Here is a 20,340-nt window from a genome sequence, read left to right on the forward strand (position 1 = left end):
TTTTTTAAAGATTGACATTAATTCACCTTAAAAAGAGGGATGAGAAGAAGTTGACCTAATAAATTATTTCTCCCGCCAGGAAAAATAAAATAGGATGATAAATGTAAATAAAGCGTAGCCTTTTGTAAAATCTGTGCCTTGGTGGCCCCAGATATCCCTCATCATCATCATTCTCATTCTCATTGCTATCGCTGTGCCGGGTACTTGATAATAATTCCAGGGTGTGGTCATAAGAGTAATATCAGTAGCTAACATTTTATTGATTAGTTACCATGTGCCAGCCACTGTGGACTAAATGCTATATGTGCATCATTTCACTGAGTCCTTGTTGAGTGACAGGTATTGATCAGAGGAGGAACCTATTCCATTGAAGTAGAGGAAGATATCAGGGTTAGTCAATGAATTCAAGGGAGCATGTACAAGTCACTGAGATTGTATGATAAAATAAAGGGTTATTGTAGCAGAAACTGCAGAATTTCTACATTTTAGAGACTCCAAAGATAGACAGACAGAGTGGGATTTGGGCCAAGTAGAGTTAATCTTTCAACAAACCCACACGGTACACACTCCACTCCGAATCACTATATATCTTGAATGAATTACACAGTATTTCAAGCTGTCTTCCAGTGTTGCCTAAAACAACCACCACTACCACCCAACTAACATATAAATTCAGCCCTTAAAATCTCCCAAGCAGTGTGCTGAGTACTTTTAGGCATTCGTTTATTTACCTCAACTATGTAATAAGGTAGACTTATATGAATCTGTTCATTTTAAATATAGTGAATCTGAGGTTCAACAAAGTTTAATAATTTGGTCAAGGTCACACAACTGATAAATGTTACAGCCTAAATTCACAGGCAAGGATATTTGAGTCCATCATTCAGGATCTTAATCAGGGCACTTATTCTGGTTTCTCATCTAATGTGACCAGTCTGCCCTGATTCAGGAGGAGATGCTCTATCATAAGATATGTGTACAAGATGCTTCTTTTATGCTTTTTATTTTTTACTTTATTTTAATTTTTATTATACTTTACATTCTGGGATACATGTGCAGAATGTGCAGGCTTGTTACTGAATAAAGTGATGCTTCTGAAGAAGACATTTTCTTTCTGAGGTGTGGATGAAAGTGAATCTGGGGGTATATGGAGTCCAGCAGAGACTGAGTTTGTCAAAGAACCAAGAGAGCTATCCATGCTCTTAAGTTCTTTGTGGGCAAAGTGACTCATGGGTGATTGTCACCCACCCATCATCTTCCAAAGAACCTTCAATTCTCAGAGGAATTTTTAAATTCGAGAATTAGCAAAGTGAAATATGGACCAAGATAATCTCCCACAGGAAACTAAATAGATTCTTTTTGTAGGAAAAAAAGAGAAAAGACAGCTCATATGTGAAGCAAATTCACCCAGGAAGCAATTAAGAAGCTCAACATACTATTCATAGGAACAAAGCCACAGGCCTGGATTCAAGACCTTTCTCCAGATTCACTGCTCCAGGCTTCAGTTTTCTCATCTGAATAGAGAACCAGTTTGGATTGAAAAATTTCTGAGTTACCTTCCAGCTCTGACAATCTATGATACTGTGATAAAATGTTTTCTAAGGAACCTGACAAGCATTTGGGAGATTTAAGAAATGTCTGCTTTGGAGGAGAGCTGAGTAAAACCACCTCACTGCCATTTACCTCCATCTCCCCCTAACACGCATGAAAAACCAAACTACCCAACTCTTTGTTTCAAAAGTTTCTGTACCTGGCTTAATGTTCATATTACTCAGGTCTGAAGCCACAGTAATATGGAATGCATTGCTTCTGCCTTCTGTGCATTGTCAGACTGTACACATCCCCGTTTTGACCACCTCTGGGGAATCAATGAGTGAAGGGAGATGCAGGGTTTATCTGTTTGGCAGGTGAGCTTCTGAACTGAAATTCATGGGACCCCTGGTGGGTCTGTCATTCTTGCCTCCCCGGCATGCATTATAGCTTCCAGCAACAGCAGCTCCATTTTCCTTGGAAATCGTCTATTTTCTGTTCATATGGTTTAAATAGGGGCAATCCCTTTTACCAGCCAGACCTTGAGCCATCCACATAGTTCACTCACTGGCCACTGAGAGTGGTTTAGGGATGAGCATGCAATCCAGGCCAGGTCAAAAAGAACCTACCCCTGGACTTAATGTTGTAACTATTGGGAAACAGGTGCTTACTTTCTGTTGGAGCTGCTCATATACCAACCTGAAGAAAGGGTTTCCATCTTAGCTACCCCTTCAGGAAAATGTGTCTGAGAAAAGCCAACATAAAGGAAGGAAGATACTGTACTCAGAGGAATCAGATGACGGATAACAGTACAGGAGCACCTAGATTTCACCAAGCCTGAAGTTTAGCTCTTTATTTTTTCATGATAATGGCAAATAATTTTTCTTCTTCTTTGACCAGTTCAAGCTGCATTTCTTTTCCTTGTAACCCCAAAAGTCTTGAATAATACATATTTTGGTAAGAAAAGGTCTTTATTCAATTTCTACTAACTAGGTATTACGAGTGTAAGCTGAAACAATATATGTCACTGTCGTTTTCCTTGAGTAACTGACACTATTGGTAATTTAGGTTTCTTCAGGTTATGACATTTTATAATTCTTGAGAAGCAATTTAAGCCACTCCACAGATGCCCAACAGCATTCCCCATCTTCCCTTCCCTGCCCTGGGTTTATCCCACCTAGGTCTTCAGTCTCCTCCCAGGGTCTCACGTCATGCCCCAGCCAACCCTCAGATTCAGAAAGGATAAGAATTTTTCCCAAGACAATGCAACTAATAAATTTCTCAAGCCAGACTTCAGAGATAGCCTTAAATCTCTTTCCCTTGCCCCGGTCCCTAAATTTGTCTTGAAACTTTCTATCTCTCCAATTCCATTCCACCGTCATAGGCCAAGCCACCATCATCTCTTGCCTGGACCACTGTGACAGCCTCCAAATGCATCTTTCTTTCTTTCAGATTTGCTCCCCTTAAACTATTCCATTGAATGGTATTCCTAAAATATAATTATGGCTGCCTTGTTAAATTCCTCATTGGCTTCCCAGCTATACTTAGAATATTCCAAACTCCCTAGTTTTGCCCTAAAGGCTGAGATGATCTGACCTTGCTTCGTCTGTAGTCACCCATCCCATTACTCTCCCTACGACCACCTCTGCTCTTTAGACGCAAATCTTGCTTTTCTCTGGTATTTCAAACACACTAAGCTGCCTCCTGCCTCAGAGTCTTTGCATGTGCTATAATGTTCCACTCCCCACCTGGCTGGTTTCTTCTTTTCCTTTGGGACTCAACTTAATGGCATTTCCTCAATAAAGATGTGGCCATCACCACCAAGCTAGTCTTATTTCCATAACCCTAGTAATTTTATTGCACTGCCCTCATCACAATTTGATGTTATCTTGTGTATTTGTTTACTTATTTATAGTAGTCAGCACTACTAGAATATAAGCTCCATGAAAGCTGAGACTTAGCCTGTTCTGTGCCCCAGGGTATTCTCAGCCAGGATTGTGCAAGATATATACAGATAAGAAATATCTGTTGAATGGATGGATGAAAGCAGAGATGGTATTATTCTAATTTAGATCTGCTTAGGTTTTAAGAGACTAAATATCACTTGTGACAAGATTCCCAAACTTATAGTCAGTAATTCTATTCTTCATTGTGTAAAATGAGAAACATCTCACCCATTTTGCTCTATAAAATGGGATTACTATGGTGCACTGTGAAGCGCAATTAGAAGACTGGTGGTCACAACTGAAACATCCAGAGAGGGAAAAAAAAACCATAACATATATCAGGTATTACAACTTATTGCATGCATGTCCAGGAAGCCCCCGGACTGTTGCAATCTTCAACAAACTTTGGCTGAAATATAAACAAAATAGACTTCTAATCTCTAGTTTTTAATAAAAAAAAATTGAGGAAAGATGATGAATGTTAAGGCAATTGCAGTAGAAGATGTGTTACCTTCCATTGTTCTCTGTTCAGATCTGCAGCTATTTCAGAAAGAGAGTTGGTTACAAGGTAAATTTCATTTGTTTGGGATAAAGAACAATGTGACATTTTTGACAGTGTACTGTAAAATATGCCACATTTTTTAAACAAAGTGAGATATAATAAAAATGAAATATAAGATTTCAGAGAAAAGCTAAGATTAGAAAAGAGCTCATAGCTCTTTTTAGACTGCACATAACATTTAGGGGAAAAAAAATCTCCATACCCTCATATGCAAAAATAAATTAAATAATGACAAGGGTAATTAACTAATTATTTTGTGGCTTATTTAACATTTGTCTTGCACTACACTGTAAGCTTCATAAAAGCAGGGACTATGTCTGTCTATGACTCCTATGCCTAGCAGAGAGAGTTTGTACTCAAATGAATGGAATAGTAATGTATAATATAAGCCTCTTGGGTTCCTTACAGGAGGAAATAATGCTTGGTAGAATCATTAAATTTCAAAATCATTGTGAAACTCAGTACAAGAACAACAGAGTTCACCCATGGACAAAAGATCCCTGTGGTGGGATGAGAAGGGGTTGAATATCATCTCTCTGTTTAACCCAGCACTTAACAGTAGAGGTAGCTAAGTGCCAGACCTGGATAATTCGTAGAAAAATGTGGCCTGGGAACCCCAAGACCAACAGTGGAGATTATGGGAAGAAGCCAGGTCACACTTTGCCTGTCAAGGCAGGACGAGTTGATGAAATCCTGGTTCCAAACCTGCCCTTAAATCCAGGTCACCTTAAATAAGTCACTGGCCCTCCTTGAAACTTCAGTCTCTATAGCCTCAAAGAAGAGGAAGGTAGATCAGAGATGCAAAACCACCTCAGAATATTAACAATTAGTGGTTTTACAATGTGCCAGAAACAGGAAAGTTCTGGAACCAAGCCAAACCCTGCTTTAACAGCGCCTCCTAGACCCTTTCTATAATGCCAGGACCCAGTAACACCCTTCCCTGGATATGGCCAGCCCAGAGCAGAGACACTGCCTAGGGGAAACAACTACTCACATCCCAGTCTTCTACCGCAGTGGTTAAAATACATAGGCTAGAGTCAGACAACCTGGATTCAAACCCCACAACTGCCATTTACCAACTATGTGACCTTGAGCACAGTTCCAAATTCTTTATCTGCAAACTGGTGATAAATAATGATTATCTTCATCATGATGACATTATGAAGATTTCATGCCTAGCATATAATAAGTGCTCAATAAATGTTTGCTAGCATCATCATCACCATCAACACCCCCACTGGGTCATAGTTTCCTCCTCTTCCCGTCAAGTGCAACCAACCCTGAAATTTCCTCTATTTTATTCTCAGCTCCTTCAGAACTGTGTATGCCCGAGCACATCATGCCTCTGGTATAAATCAAAGGCATATGATCTCCCTTCACTGACTCGTCCCCGTAAATCAGCATCACTCCCCGAACAGAGAGAGATTCAGATTTCAAATGCATTTTCCAGTCTACCCTCTCTGGTAAAAGATGACTTCTCAAAGCAGAGTTTAGGGCAGAAAAGAAATTTTTAGAGATGACCCAGGTCAGCCCCCTCCGTTTACAGTTAGGAGCACTGAGGCCAAGGGAGGAAATGAGAGTTGCCCAATTAGAAACTAAGAATTGCAAAGATAAGTCTAGGACCCAGAAATCCTGATTCCCAGTCTTGCACAGTGTTTATTCAGTGGCATAACAGGAGCCAAAAAAGGGATGCAATCTGTCCCTGATATATGGGCAATAAGGGTATGCATTGTCTGTAGAGGATTGTGAATTTTTTTTTTTTTTGAGACAGAATCTTGCTCAGTCTTGCCCAGGCTGGAGTATAATGGCACAACCTCAGCTCACAGCAACCTCTGCCTCCCAGGTTCAAGCAATTCTCCTGCCTCAGCCTCCCAAGTAGCTGGGATTGCAGGTGTGAGTCATCACACCTGGTTAATTTTTGTATTTTTACTAAAGACGGGGTTTCACCATGTTGGCCAGACTGGTCTCAAACTCCTGACCTCAGGTGATCCAGCCACCTTGGCCTCCCGAAGTGCTGGGATTATAGGCATGAGCCACCGTGCCCAGCCAGTAATTTTTAAAATGATCAAAAAGCATCTGCTTTTTATTATTACCAGGTGCCTGAAATCGTAAACAATGCCAGAGATAAAATATGCCTCCTTCCTCCCCCAAAAATCTTGGTTGGTCTAAGTTCAGAATAATTGCTAAGGTTACTATGGAACTTATGTAATATATAAGTTTGAAATGTTTAGGCTAAGCCCCACACATTAATTTCAAAAGAAAGCTTATGACAGTTTGAAATTTGGGCCCAGTTCCTGCCTCCAGCCCCGTTGCACTACATATTCCAGCATTTAAACAGTAGATTTGGAATAAACAAGGATAGCACAGTGATTGTAAAGCAGGGAAAACAGAAGTTGAGATCATTCAGTTCTGTCATTCTGTGGAACCACCTAAAGTTTCTATTTTGGTTTAAAATGTAAAATACTGAGACAGGTACAAAATGTAAAGTATAATATCTTTGTTTGGTAAGTGAAAAATTTAGTGCAGATGTCAACTATTACTGAGTTTGAATAACATCTTTAAAAATAAAATGAATTCTAACCAGGCATGCTGGTGAGCACCTATAATCCCAGCTTCTCAGGAGGCTGAGGCTGGAGGATCGCTTGATCACTTGAGCTCAGGAGCTCAAGGCTGCAGTGAGCTGAGATTACACCACTGAATTCCAGCCTAGATGGCAGAGCAAGACCCTGTCTCTAGAAAATAAGTAAATGACTAAAATGAATGATTCTGATGTGTCAATTGTTTTAAAACCAAAGGTTGTTTCTGATTGTTATATAGTTATTACTCAAAATAATTGTGTTATCTAATTGAGGGAGGCAATGTTAAATGATCTTCTCCAAATGTCAAATATGCTAAGTACACCACTGTTTTTGTTACACAGTAACATATGAAGGTTAGAAGAAGCTCTTCTTGCTCACTCCTGATATTTCCTTTTACTTGGAGTAGTCTTCCTTATTATAAAATCTAAACATTTCCCCAGCCTCTTTTGCCCCATCTCAACCCTCCCCTCCCCTGATCTCTGCACTCCTTGCAGACAGGAGCTTATAGATAAGGATTTGAGGACAGGTGTACAAAGCTCTACAATTGTTTCTTTTCCTCACTGAGCCAGGTGACCTACAGAGAACTCACGCCTATCGTCTTGGCAGTGAATTGTACAGAAGTAGGTTTTCCCAAGAAGGGGGCTTGTGCTGGCCAGGATGGAGTAGCAGGTCTTTGTTATTCTGTCTATTCAGGCTACATCCTCCAGTGTTAGCTTTCCAGTAATAAAAGTGGCATTTTGGTCTCACTTCTGTTTATTTCTTTGTCTTATTTCTTAATGAAGATTTCTGACACAGAACTCAAGCAAAAGAGTTGCGATTAGACCTCTCATACCCTAACAATCAGGATGATGATAATGACACTAACAATAACTTTGTTCAAAGCCATCAATGTTTTGAATAGTTACTGTGTCAGGCACTGTGATGAATTTAAATGTATGATCTGACTGAATCTCCCTGATGCCTCTATGTGGCAGTTTCCATTGTTGTCTCTATGTTACCGATGAGAAAACTGAGGTTTAATGACTAACAAGCATGCCCACCATGACGCAACCAGCAAATGGTGGCAGAGGACTTGAACTGGCTTGATCAATTCAGAGCCCAAACACTTACCCACTACATTGTTTTGCTTAATGGTGGGAGAAAACTTCTTTATGGACCCTACTGGTTAAACTTAGAACTAATGTTCTCAGGATTCCTTGGGCCTCCAGCTGTTGAGGATAGGAAAAGGGCTCATGTTCTCTTGCTTCTGTGTTCTGTTGATTTGCTCTCCCTCACCTTTCCCCAAGTGACAAGTACAGGAGATTTAATTTGGAGATGGTTTCCATGCTGTAAACACGGAGCACAGCATTCTGGTCGAGCCAAGCTCTGTGGCCCCACCTTTGCTGGTCATCTTGTCTAAAAGTCTTGCCTTCCAACTTGACTTGGCACTTCCCCACACTAGGACTGCCAGCTACAGTATCTTCAGCCTGAAAGGGGCCAGAGCAGCACATACTGCTACGAGGTGACAAACTCAGCTCACGCCAAGCCTTCTTGGCAGAACCTGCCACCACTTAGTGGTGCAATTTCAGGAGCACTAGAATATGCCAATCTGCTTCTACCCAAAAAGTACCTTTCCTTCCCCCCATTCAACTGGCTTATCTTGGGGCCTGAATTTCCACCATTATAACTGTAACCCTTGGATGTAAGACATCATCCCACATTAAAAAGCAAGATGTTCAATGAAAAGTCACACTCTAAGCCTCAGTTTCTTCCCACACAGTGGGAGTATACACAATACCCACTTCAAAGGGTTGATGTGAGAACTAAAAGAGATCATACATGTAACAAACTTTATGTTTTGTTCCTGGCACACTACACATATACAATAGATATTAGCAGTTACCATATCATCATCACTAAATTTGGATGTGTTCATTTCTATGATTTCCTTTTTCAAGGGTTTAGGTATGGAATGTAGAACTAATCCCAAGACACAGTCAATCCACCCGGGAGTTGGGAAATTTGAATTCTGACTCTGATTTGACCATTCATTCTCTATGTTCTAGGAATGCCACAGATATTCTTTGAACCTGTTTAATTGTCTTCATTCTCCTCATCATTGTTACATAAATACCTTTTATTTCTACAACCTTTTTTGGTCCACAGAGCTGTTTGATATTTCCTATCTTATTTAGGCTTCCCAGTAAACCTAGAGAGGGGCAGACGTGGTATTTGAGGCTCCAAGGATGGAAGAGACTTCCTCAAAGATCACAGAGCTAGCTAAGGGCAGAACCAATACAACTTCCAGAAGGCATCACCCAGCTTCCAGCCCAAGAGTAGTTTGCCAGCATGAAAGTTAGAGAATTTCAGAGCTTGAAGAGCTTTCGAGGTAGTCTAGTTCAGTGATGGTGACTACCTAGCCCACAAGTGCCTATTCTCCATTCCAAACCTATGGCAGGTATCACTAATTGAACATGAAAATAATTCCATCAATATTTCTCAGCACAGTGATCCAAGAATTTACCACTGAATCAAAGCTGCACATGGGACAGACTCATTGTTCTTTTCCTATCCAGACCAGAGGTTGGCAACCTACAGTGCAGACATATATTGCCAGCCTATGAGTTTCTATCATCTCTTAGTTTCTGCTTCTCAAGCTTTAACATGCCTACAAATTACATCTGCATCTTGTTAAAATGCAGATTCACATTCGGTAGGTCCAGGTTGTAGCCCAAGATGCTGCATTTCTACCAAGTTCCCAGGTGCCACATCTGCTGCAGGTTCAAAGACCACATTTTGGGTGGCAAATTTCTAGGGGATGTGATGGAGATGCTCCACCTCTCTGTTTACACAAGCCTCAAACTGATACTCTTTAGGAATGTCGATCCTGTCCCAAAGCTGTCCCTTGAGCACACATGTGTTGGAAAGGAGAACAGGAGAGGACATGCAGTATGATAGTCTTCTTTCTTTCCTATACCCCTCTGCACATACCTGCACGCATGCACTCATGCACACATTCAGAGACTCTTTTCAGGCTTTTAGGGTTATTTGTATGGTTTGGCAGATAGCACACTAACCTGGGAATTAAGAAACCTGACTTCTAGCCTTGCCTCTTCAACTTTCTGTGTGATCTTGGCCAAGACACTCCAGTTTGTCTACTTCCTACTGAAAGGGCCCTACCCGGAAGCAAGTGTAGTCTAAAAGCTTCTCACAAAAGTCAGCTTGCCACCTTGCCCCAAGATCCACTTTCTTCCTTGGAAGGTTAGGGGAATACAAATCTAAAAGGCATAGAGGTATGACTTGGGTGCTTAGCCATTTCCCCACCAGGTTTGTGCTGGGAAGTGATGGATGAGCAATAAGAGTCTGAGTGTCTGTGCTTAAAGGACCACAGCACCCAGCCAGTCCAACCTCTTCATTGATTATCATGTTCCTCCTTGTTTATTCATCTTGTTTAAAACAAAGGACCCCAAACACCTTTGCCCTAGAGCCTCAAGCAAGGTTTAGCAATTAAAATATACTTAGAAACTCCAACAAATCTTACAAACCATAGCAACATTTTAATGACTCTGAAGTAAATCCTGATTTGAAAAAAGAAAACAATAAGGCTTATTTTCCCTGTCAACTTAAAAGTATCTTCACCTCAGTGGCACTGTGCTTACTGTGAGAGGAGATGCAATGACGCTGATTCCATGGGCTGGAACAGCCAGAGCCGGCTGGAAGTCAGGAGATCCAGGCTCCAGTCCAGCTCTGGCAGCATCAGACAAGTCACTTTCTGAGGCTGATTCTCAGTTTTTTCATCCATCGGATGGAGATAATAATAGCAAACATGTATTGAGTACTTAATATATGGCAGGCACTACTGTTTTTATTGTTATTTAATCTTCACAAATGCCCTGATTTATTTGTACCATTTCACCTAATTTACAGATGAGAAAACCACAACTTGGGGAGGTTTAATACCATGGCAAAGCCCCATAATAAATTGGTCATCTTTTTCTTTTTTTGAGATGGGGGTCTCACTATGCTGTCCAGGCTGGTCTCAAACTCCTAGGTTCAAGCAATCCTCCCACCTCAGCCTCTTGAGTAGCTGGGATTGCAGGCATGTGCCACCATGCCTGGCTGTCAAGTTGGTCTTCTCAACTCCAAACTTTTGCTCAAATCCCCTGCATTAAACCACCTTTTCTTATTCTGTAGCATTCACAGAATTTCTGTATGATTCAAGTAATAAGGTAGATGTGAAAATCACTTCATATTCCTAAGTGCTGTATACATATTGCTGTGGTTGTTATGGTAAAGCAATGAATGCCAAGCAGATAAATCTCACACACAAGAGTAGGGGGGTTAAACAAGGAGGAATTGGGGTTCTTCTCAGGGAGCCTTAGAGATAAACATCTCTTGATCCCACTTCTCTGTAATCTCATGGCCCTAACTAATCCCTCACTGCCCCCTCGCTGCCCCAACACTCCACCACCACGTATACACATATACACAGCCTCCATTACCTGCTGCTTACCTTCTGCCCTGGATATCCCCAGCTAAAGTCCACAGCAATCTCTGGCTCACCCAGAACCACGTAGGTCACACTGAAGTTTTCTCCTAGTTGGACTGATGTTGCTGAAGCTTGGATGGTGGGTTTGGGGGAGCAAGATGGGTCTGCCATGGATTAGAGGGTAGAGAAGTTAGAGACAAATATGTTGACTTGATTGTTAGAATTGTTGAATTGATGGCAGGTAGAGGGATGGAGAGATGGATGAATAGTAATGCCCATCTCTTTTTATAGAGACCCTACCAAACAGGATATACTTCCACATGTCTAATTAACCCCATCACTTTAGAAATTCCCTGGGGTCACTCAGAGCTGACCTCACTCCACAATTTTACCTTTGGTTTTCATCCTTCTTCTCATAGGTGGGTAACAAGAGGTAGAAGGGAGGAAAAGTTGAAGTTTCCTTCTTTGCAAAGCGAGCTGCCTTTTAATCCAATTCTCCTGTCTCTCATTCTCTCATTACAGTTATGGATTTGGGCAGCTTCTTGCCATGGTTACACAATCTTCTGATTAAATTCTGCCAGCCAGCCAGCTCCAGTTTCAGAAAGTAAATGAATAAACAAACTGCTGCATTAAACCAAAGGAGAAGACACACCCTTGGGTACAAGGAGAGTTCCCTGAAGGCCAAATCAATTGAAACCACATTAAAAGGAGTATAGAGGCCTAAATATAGGAGGAGAAAGGGATGGCCTTATTCTAGTTGAACTGCATTCGAGAAACAAAAACTGACAGAAGTAGAATGTGGCTAGAGCTTGGAAGTAGAGCAGATGATTAGGTGTAAGACACTGGATAAGCCCCTTTGCTCCTGCAAGGCTTAGTTTCTTTAGCTGTCACACGGCAGAATCATATTCCCTAGCAATTGTAAAGCACTGACTGTGCACCAGGTACTATGCCAAGCAGTATAACAGTTAACATGTCACACACAGATTATTTGAAAGAGCTGAAGTTGTTTAGCCCAAAGAAAAGCAGACTGGGAAGGAAAAATAAGATGAATTTAAATATGTACTATAATGTGAAAGAAATACTAAGTTTATTTTGTGTTCTTTAGGTTTTAGAGTTGAAAGAGTATGAAATTACATCAGATCTCAGGATGAGTACTGGATCTGCCAGTGCCTCACTTTTTGACATGAGATCATTTATTAACCCTCCTCGGCCTCGGTTTTCTGGGCTGCAAAATAGGGATAATGCCACCTACCTCATACATTACAGGGAGGGCTCAATTAATGTAAGTAAATGGTATTAAGTACATTACACACACTGAGAGTTCAATAAATGTTTATTTCTTCTTCATCCACAGAGAATTAGAAATAATGGACAATTGCTCCACACCATGACCTCAACCAAAGAGAGACCTGGATAGCTCAAGGATTTTGTACCATTTACTTGAATGCAACCCTCACCCTGGCTATAATTATTGTATATTCACATGCATCTATGCCAAGTTAAATTTGGGACCCACTCCAAACTTAATAATTAGGATTCTCAAACACAGGAGGGTGGGGGAAAATCCACTCCTTCTATCAAAATAAATGATAGAGCTTTCTTGTCCCTTATAATCCTATTAGCTGCCATACTAGAAGTAGACTGCTTTATAAGGTAAGTTCCCTCAGGGGAAGGAACACATTCATCTTTTGTACCTCAGGAAAACCAGCACCGCACACAGTGCATATGCATTGTGAGTGCTCTGTAGATAGGGCGCCGGTTAATAATGCCACTTCCCTGTCACTGTCCTTTTTACTTGGGTATCTTTTCTCCCCATTCCTCCACCTTTACTCCTAAGAACAAACTCCAGAGCAGAGGATGACATACTCATCTAATTTCCTTTATTTTAGACGTGTTCGTGTTACCAAATTTATATCTGTAGCCCAGACCTTACCCATGAGCTCTAGATTGACATATCCAACTTTTTGCCTAGTCTAGGTGTTTAATCCAAAATAAATAAATACTTCAAAGGACCCCGAATATGCCCCCCAAAGAAATCTTAAGTCTACCTTCAAACAAATGAATAATAAATAAAAGCCAGCCCATCCCTCAGTTTTCCTCATTTTAGATAATGATACAATCATCTGTCTAATTGTTTAGATTTAAAAATCTAAAATTCATTCTTGATTCCTCATTATCAATCTACATTTAACCCATCAGCCAGTCTTGTCAGCTCTGTCAAAATAGAGCCTTCCTTCAGTATCCACAGGGGATTGGTTCTAGGACCTCCCTCAGATACAAAATCCAATCCACAGATGCTCAAGTCCTTGACACAAAATGGCAGAGAGGTCCGGTGAGGTGGCTCAAGCCTGTAACCCTAGCACTTTGGGAGGCTGAGGAGGGCAGATGACTTGAGCTCAGGAGTTTAGGACCAGCCTGGGCAACATGGCAAAACCAAGCCAAGCATTACCATGCACTCAGTCCCAGCTACTCAAGAGGCTGAAGTTGGAGGATCACTTGACCCTGGAAGGTCAAGGATGTAGTGAGCTGTGATTATGCCACTGCACTCTAGCCTGGGTGACACAGCAAGACATTGTTTCAAAAAAATTAAAATAAAATATTTTGAGATACATCCCATCAATACCTAGTGTACTGAGAGTTTTTAGCATGAAGGACTGTTGAATTTTGTCGAAGGCCTTTTCTGCATCTATTGAGATAAACATGTGGTTTTTGTCTTTGGTTCTGTTTATATGATGGATTACGTTTATTGATTTGCGTATGTTGAACCAGCCTTGCATCCCAGGGATGAAGCCAACTTGATCGTGGTGGATAAGCTTTTTGATGTGCTGCTGGATTTGGTTTGCCAGTATTTTATTGAGGATTTTTGCATCAATGTTCATCAGGAATATTTGTCTAAAATTCTCTTTTTTGTTGTGTCTCTTAAAAAGTCAGGAAACGACAGGTACTGGAGAGGATGTGGAGAAATAGGAACAATTTTACACTGTTGGTGGTACTGTAAACTAGTTCAACTATTGTGGAAGACAGTGTGGCGATTCCTCAAGGATCTAGAACTAGAAATATCATTTGACCCAGTGATCCCATTACTGGGTATATACCCAAAGGATTATAAATCATGCTACTATAACAATACATGCACACGTATGTTTATTGCAGCACTATTCACAAGAGCAAAGACTTGGAACGAACCCAAATGTCCATCAATGATAGACTGGATTAAGAAAATGTGGCACATATACACTATGGAATACTATGCAGCCATAAAAAAGGATGAGTTCATGTCCTTTGTAGGGACATGGATGAAGCTGGAAACCATCATTCTCAGCAAACTATCACAAGGACCGAAAACCAAACACAGCATGTTCTCACGCATAGGTTGGAATTGAACAGTGAGAACACTTGGACACAGGGTGGGGAATGTCACACACTGGGGCCTGTCGTAGAGTTGGGGGGGCAGGGAGGGATAGCATTAGGAGATACACCTAATGTAAATGACTAGTTAACAGGTGCAGCACACCAACATGGCACAGGTGTATATATGTAGCAAATCTGCAGGTTGGGCACATGTATCCTAGAACTTAAAGTATAATAAAAAAATAAAAATAAAAATAGCAGACAAAAGGCAAGACTAACTTGAAACTCCCACTCAGACAGACAGAACAGTGTGTGTAGACTCACATTGTAAACTTTTCTCCAAGAACTACTGTGGGAACATACCAGGAAAGCTGAGAGAATCTACAGACCCTCTGAAGGAAGGGGCTTGCCACTGCAAGCTCTGTGAGACAGCCGAAAACCTGTGAGTGCCCAGAGTGTGAGAAGGGAAATGTCTGCCCCCGAACACACTTCCTCAATGGGAAACCTGAAGGTCCAGATGACAGGAGAAGCATTTGACCTTATGTGGAGGTAAGATGAATTTAGAGAACTGAGCAAAATATAGGGGTAGAGGAAGCAGCAGGAAGAGCCCTGTGGGCACTATCAGTCCCCAGAAAAGCCATTCCTGACTTTGTCTCTCACAGTTCCTTGGGGAGGGCTGCCAGTGGAATTGGGGAAAGACCACAGGGCGAAGAAAACTTCCAGCTGAACTTTGCAGCAATTTAACCAAATGCAAAGGCTCCCTGGACAGAATCCAGGAGAGGAGGCAAACCAGGAGTGCAGATACCAGCACAGAAGCTACCACAGGCAGGGAGGCATAAAATCTGAAAGCCCTGCTTGCTTTCTCTGCAGGGAGGCTTATAGTTGGGGCAAGTTTTCAGCCCTGCTCACTGGTTGCCTGGAAATAAACTCAGTGCTGTTGTTGGGGTGGGACTCAGTGCTGTTGGGGGTGGCAGTTGTTGTGGCGCACAGTGGGAGCGAGACTAGCCTTTTAGGCTGCATGGGAGCTGGGTGAGGCCTGTCACTGCCGGCTTTCCCCTACTTCCCCGGTGACCTGTGTGATGCAGCCATAATCCCCCTGGGAATGTAACTCCATCAGCCTGAGAACTACCTCCCAATCCACAACAGCAGCCACAGCAAGTGCCGCCCAAGGAAAGTCTGAGCTCAGACATGCCTAACCCTGCTTCTATCTGATGGTCTTTCTCTACCTGCCCTGAGTAGCCAAAGACAAAGGACATAATCTCTTGTGAGCTCTATAGTCCCACTCACCACCTAAGAAACTGAAGTACTTATCCAGGCAAAAGCATCAGGTAACCTACAAAGGAAAATCTATCAAATTAACAGCAGATTTCTCAGCAGAAACTCTACAACTAGAAGGGATTGAGGTCCTATATTTAGTCTCCTTAAACAAAACAATTATCAGCTAAGAATTTTGTATCCAGCAAAATTAAGCTTCATAAATAAAGGAAAGATACAGTCCTTTTCAGACAAACAAATGCTGAGAGAATTCACCAACTACTACACCAGCACTACAGGCACTGCTAAAAGGAACACTAAATCATGAAACAAATCCTTGAAATACACCAAAATAAAACCTCCTTAAAGCATACATCTTACAGGACCTATGAAACAATTAAAAAATGAAAAAAAAAAAAAAGACCCAAGGTATTCAGGCAACAACTAACATGACAGATAGAACAGTACCTCACATCTCAATACTAACAATGAGGGTAAATGGTCTAAACGCTCCACTTAAAAGATATAGAATGGAAGAATGGATAAGAATTCATTTACCAAGTATCTGCTATCTTAAAGAAACTCACCTGACACATAAGGACTCACATAAACTTAAGGTAAAGGGGTAGAAAAAGATATTCCATGAAAATGAACACCAAAAGCAAGCAGGAGTAGCTATCCTTAGACAAAACAGACTTTAAAGCAACAACAGTTAAAAAAGACAAAGAGGGTGTTTTAGACATGAAGTCCTTGCCCATGCGTATGTCCTGAATGGTATTACCTAGGTTTTCTTCTGGGGTTTTTATGGTATTAGGTCTAACATTTAAGTCTCTAATCCATCTTGAATTAATTTTTGTATAAGGAGTAAGGAAAGGATCTAGTTTCAGCTTTCTACTTATGGCTAGCCAATTTTCTCAGCAGCATTTATTAAATAGGGAATCCTTTCCCCATTTCTTGTTTTTGCCAGGTCTGTCAAAGATCAGATGGCTGTAGATGTGTGGTATTATTTCTGAAGGCTCTGTTCTGTTCCATTGGTCTATCTCTCTGTTTTGGTACCATTACCATGCTGTTTTGGCTACTGTAGCCTTGTAGTATAGTTTGAAGCCAGGCAGCGTGATGCCTCCAGCTTTGTTCTTTTGGCTTAGGATTGTCTTGGCAATGTGGGGTCTTTTTTGGTTCCATATGAACTTTAAAGCAGCTTTTTCCAATTCTGTGAAGAAAGTCATTGGTAGCTTAATGGGGATGGCATTGAATCTATAAATTACCTTGGGCAGTATGGCCATTTTCACAATGGGAGAAAATTTTTGCAATCTACTCATCTGACAAAGGGCTAATATCCAGAACCTACAAAGAACTCAAACAAATTTACAAGAAAAAAACAAACAACCCCATCAAAAAGTGGGCAAAGGATATAAACAGACACTTCTCAAAAGACATTCATATAGCCAACAGACACATAAAAAAATGCTCATCATCACTCACCATCAGAGAAATGCAAATCAAAACCACAATGAGATACTGTCTCACACCTGTTACAATGGCAATCATTAAAAAATCAGGAAACAACAAGTGCTGGAGAGGATGTGGAGAAATAGGAACACTTTTACACTGTTAGTGGGACTGTAAACTAGTTCAACCATTGTGGAAAACAGTATGGCGATTCCTCAAGGATCTAGAACTAGAAATACCATTTGACCCAGCAATCCCATTACTGGGGATATACCCAAAGGATTATAGATCATGCTACTATACAGACACATGCACACATGTTTATTGCAGCACTATTCACAAGAGCAAAGACTTGGAATCAACCCAAATGTCCATCAGTGACAGACTGGATTAAGAAAATGTGGCACATATACACCATGGAATACTATGCAGCCATAAAAAAGGATGAGTTCGTGTCCTTTGCAGGGACATGGATGCAGCTGGAAACCATCATTCTCAGCAAACTACCACAAGAACAGAAAACCAAACACCATATGTTCTCACTCATAGGTGGGAATTGAACAATGAGATCACTTGGACACAGGAAGGGGAACATCACACACTGGGGCCTATTGTGGGGAGGGGGGAGGGTGGAGGGATAGCATTAGGAGATACATCTAATGTAAATGATGAGTTAATGGGTGCAGCACACCGACATGGGACATGTATATATATGTAACAAACCTGCACGTTGTGTTCATGTACCCTAGAACTTAAAGTATAATAATAAAAAATAATAATAAATAAAATAAAATAGGTAATTTAAGCCCCACCCCCCCAAAAAAAGACAAAGAGGGACATTATATAATGATACAAAGACTAGTTCAACAGGAAAATATCACAATCCTAAATATATGTGCACCTAACACTGGCACTTACAAGTTTATAAAACAATTACTACTAGACCTAAGAAATGAGATAGATGGCAACACAATAGTGGGGGACTTCAATACTCCACTGACAGAACTAGACAGGTAATCAAGACAGAAACTCAACAAAGAAACAATGGACTTAAACTACACCCTAGAACAGACTTACCAGATATTTATAGAACATTCTACCCAACAACTGCAGAATATACAATCTATTCATTAGCACTTAGAACATTCTCCAATATAGACCATATGATAGGCCACAAAACAAGTCTCAATAAATTTAAGAAAATCAAAATTATATCAAGTACTCTCTGAGACCACAGTGGAATAAAATTGGAAATCAACTCCAAAAGGAGCCCTCAAAACCATGGAAATTAAATATCTTTCTCCTGAATGATCATTGGGTCAATAAAATCAAGATGGAAATTTAGCAACTCTTTGAACTAAACAATAATAGTAATAAAACCTATCAAAACCTCTGAGATTCAGCAAAAGTAGTGCTAAGAGGAAAGTTCATAGAATTGAATGCCTACATAAAAATTTTTGAAAAAGCACAAATAAACAATCTAAGGTCACACCTCAAGAAACTAGAGAAATAAGAACAAAGCAAACCCAAACCCAGAAGAAGAAAAGAAATAACAAAGATCAGAGCAGGACTAAATGAAATTGAAACAAAATACAAAAGACAAATGAAATGAAAAGCTAGTTCTTTGAAAAGATAAACAAAATTGATAGACTAGTAGTGAAATTAACCAAGAAAAGAAGAGAGGAGATTCAAATAAGCTCAATTAGAAATGAAACAGGAGATATTACAACTGATAGCACAGAAATACAAAAGATCATTCAAGACTACTATGAATACCTTTATGCACAAAAACTAGAAAGCCTAGAGGAGATAATAAATTTCTGGAGATATACAACCCTCCTAGATTAAACCAGGAAGAAAAAGAAACTCTGAACAGACCAATAACAAGGAGTGAAATTGAATGGTAATACAAATAATTACCAAGAAAAAAAAAGTCCAGGACCAGATGTCTTCACAGCTGAATTCTATCAGATATTCATAGAAGAATTTGTACCAGTCCTATTGACACTATTTCCAAAGGAAGAGAAAGATAATCCTCCCTAAATCATTCCATGAAGCCAGTATCACCCTAATAACAAAACCAGGAAGGGACATAACAAAAAAGAAAACTACAGATCAATATCACTGATGAACATAGATGCAAAAATCCTCAATAAAAATACTAGCTTACTGAACCCAATAGTATATCAAAAAGATAATCCACCATGATCAAATGGGTTTCATGCTAAGACTGCAAGGATGGTTTAACATACACTAATTAATAAATGTGATCCACTACATAACAAAATTAAAGGCCAGGCACGGAGGGTCACACCTGTAATCCCAGAACTTTGGGAGGCCAAGGCAGGTGGATCAAGAGGTCAGGAGATTGAGACCATCCTGGCTAACACAGTGAAACCCAGTCTCTACTGAAAATACAAAAAAATTAGCCAGGTGTGGTGGCGGGTGCCTGTAGTCCCAGCTACTCAGGAGGCTGAGGCAGGAGAATGGCGTGAACTCGGGAGGCAGAGCTTGCAGTGAGCCAAGATCGCACCACTGCACTCCAGTCTGGGTGACAGAATGAGACTCCGTCTCAAAAAAAAAAAAAAAAAAAAAAAAACAGAATTAAAAATAAAAATCACATGGTCATCTGAATAGATGCAGGAAAAGCATTTGACAAAATCCAGCATCCCTTTATGATTAAAGCTCAGCAAAACTGGCATACGAGGGACATAACTTAAAGCAATAAAAACCATTTATGACAAACCTACAGCCAACATTATACTGAATGGGGAACAGTTGAAAGCATTCTCCCTGAGAATGGGAACAAGATAAAGATGCCCACTTTTACCACTTCTATTCAACATAGTACTGGAAGTTCTAACCAGAGCAATCAGACATGAGAAAGAAATAAAGGGCATTCAAATTGGTAAAGAGGAAGTCAACTAGTCACTGTTTGCCAATGCTATGATCATATACATAGAAAATCCTAAAGACTCATCCCAGAAGATCTGATAAATGAATTCAGTAAAATTTCTGGACACAAAATTAATGTACACAAATCAGTAGCACTGCTATCCACCAACAGAGACCAAGCTGAGAATCTAATCAAGAACTCAACCCCTTTCACAATAGCTGCAAAAAAATAAAAATAAAATGCTTAGGAATATACTTGACCAAGGAGGTAAAAGTCCTCTACAAAGAAAACTACAACACTGTTGA

At 40.4% G+C, this 20,340-nt stretch overlaps 1 protein-coding gene across 5 annotated transcripts in view; it reads right to left on the minus strand.

Moving 5' to 3' along the window:
- LOC105466835 (platelet-derived growth factor receptor-like protein) overlaps positions 1-20,340 on the minus strand; it is a 359,309-nt gene that overhangs the window by 251,951 nt on the left and 87,018 nt on the right. For 3 of the 5 annotated variants that reach the window (XM_071098185.1, XM_071098184.1, XM_071098186.1), the window contains exons 1-2: positions 11,478-12,275; positions 11,110-11,249 (exon numbers count right to left, since the gene is read on the minus strand). The exons of the other annotated variants lie outside the window; for them this stretch is intronic. In XM_071098185.1, the coding sequence (XP_070954286.1) occupies positions 11,110-11,249; positions 11,478-11,502 (165 nt within the window). In that variant the 5' untranslated portion in view covers positions 11,503-12,275. Of the gene's footprint in view, positions 1-11,109; positions 11,250-11,477; positions 12,276-20,340 lie in introns of those variants that run through there. 5 annotated transcript variants of the gene reach the window in all.

Source organism: Macaca nemestrina, chromosome 6, assembly GCF_043159975.1.
Source record: "Macaca nemestrina isolate mMacNem1 chromosome 6, mMacNem.hap1, whole genome shotgun sequence".
Taxonomy (NCBI): domain Eukaryota; kingdom Metazoa; phylum Chordata; class Mammalia; order Primates; family Cercopithecidae; genus Macaca; species Macaca nemestrina.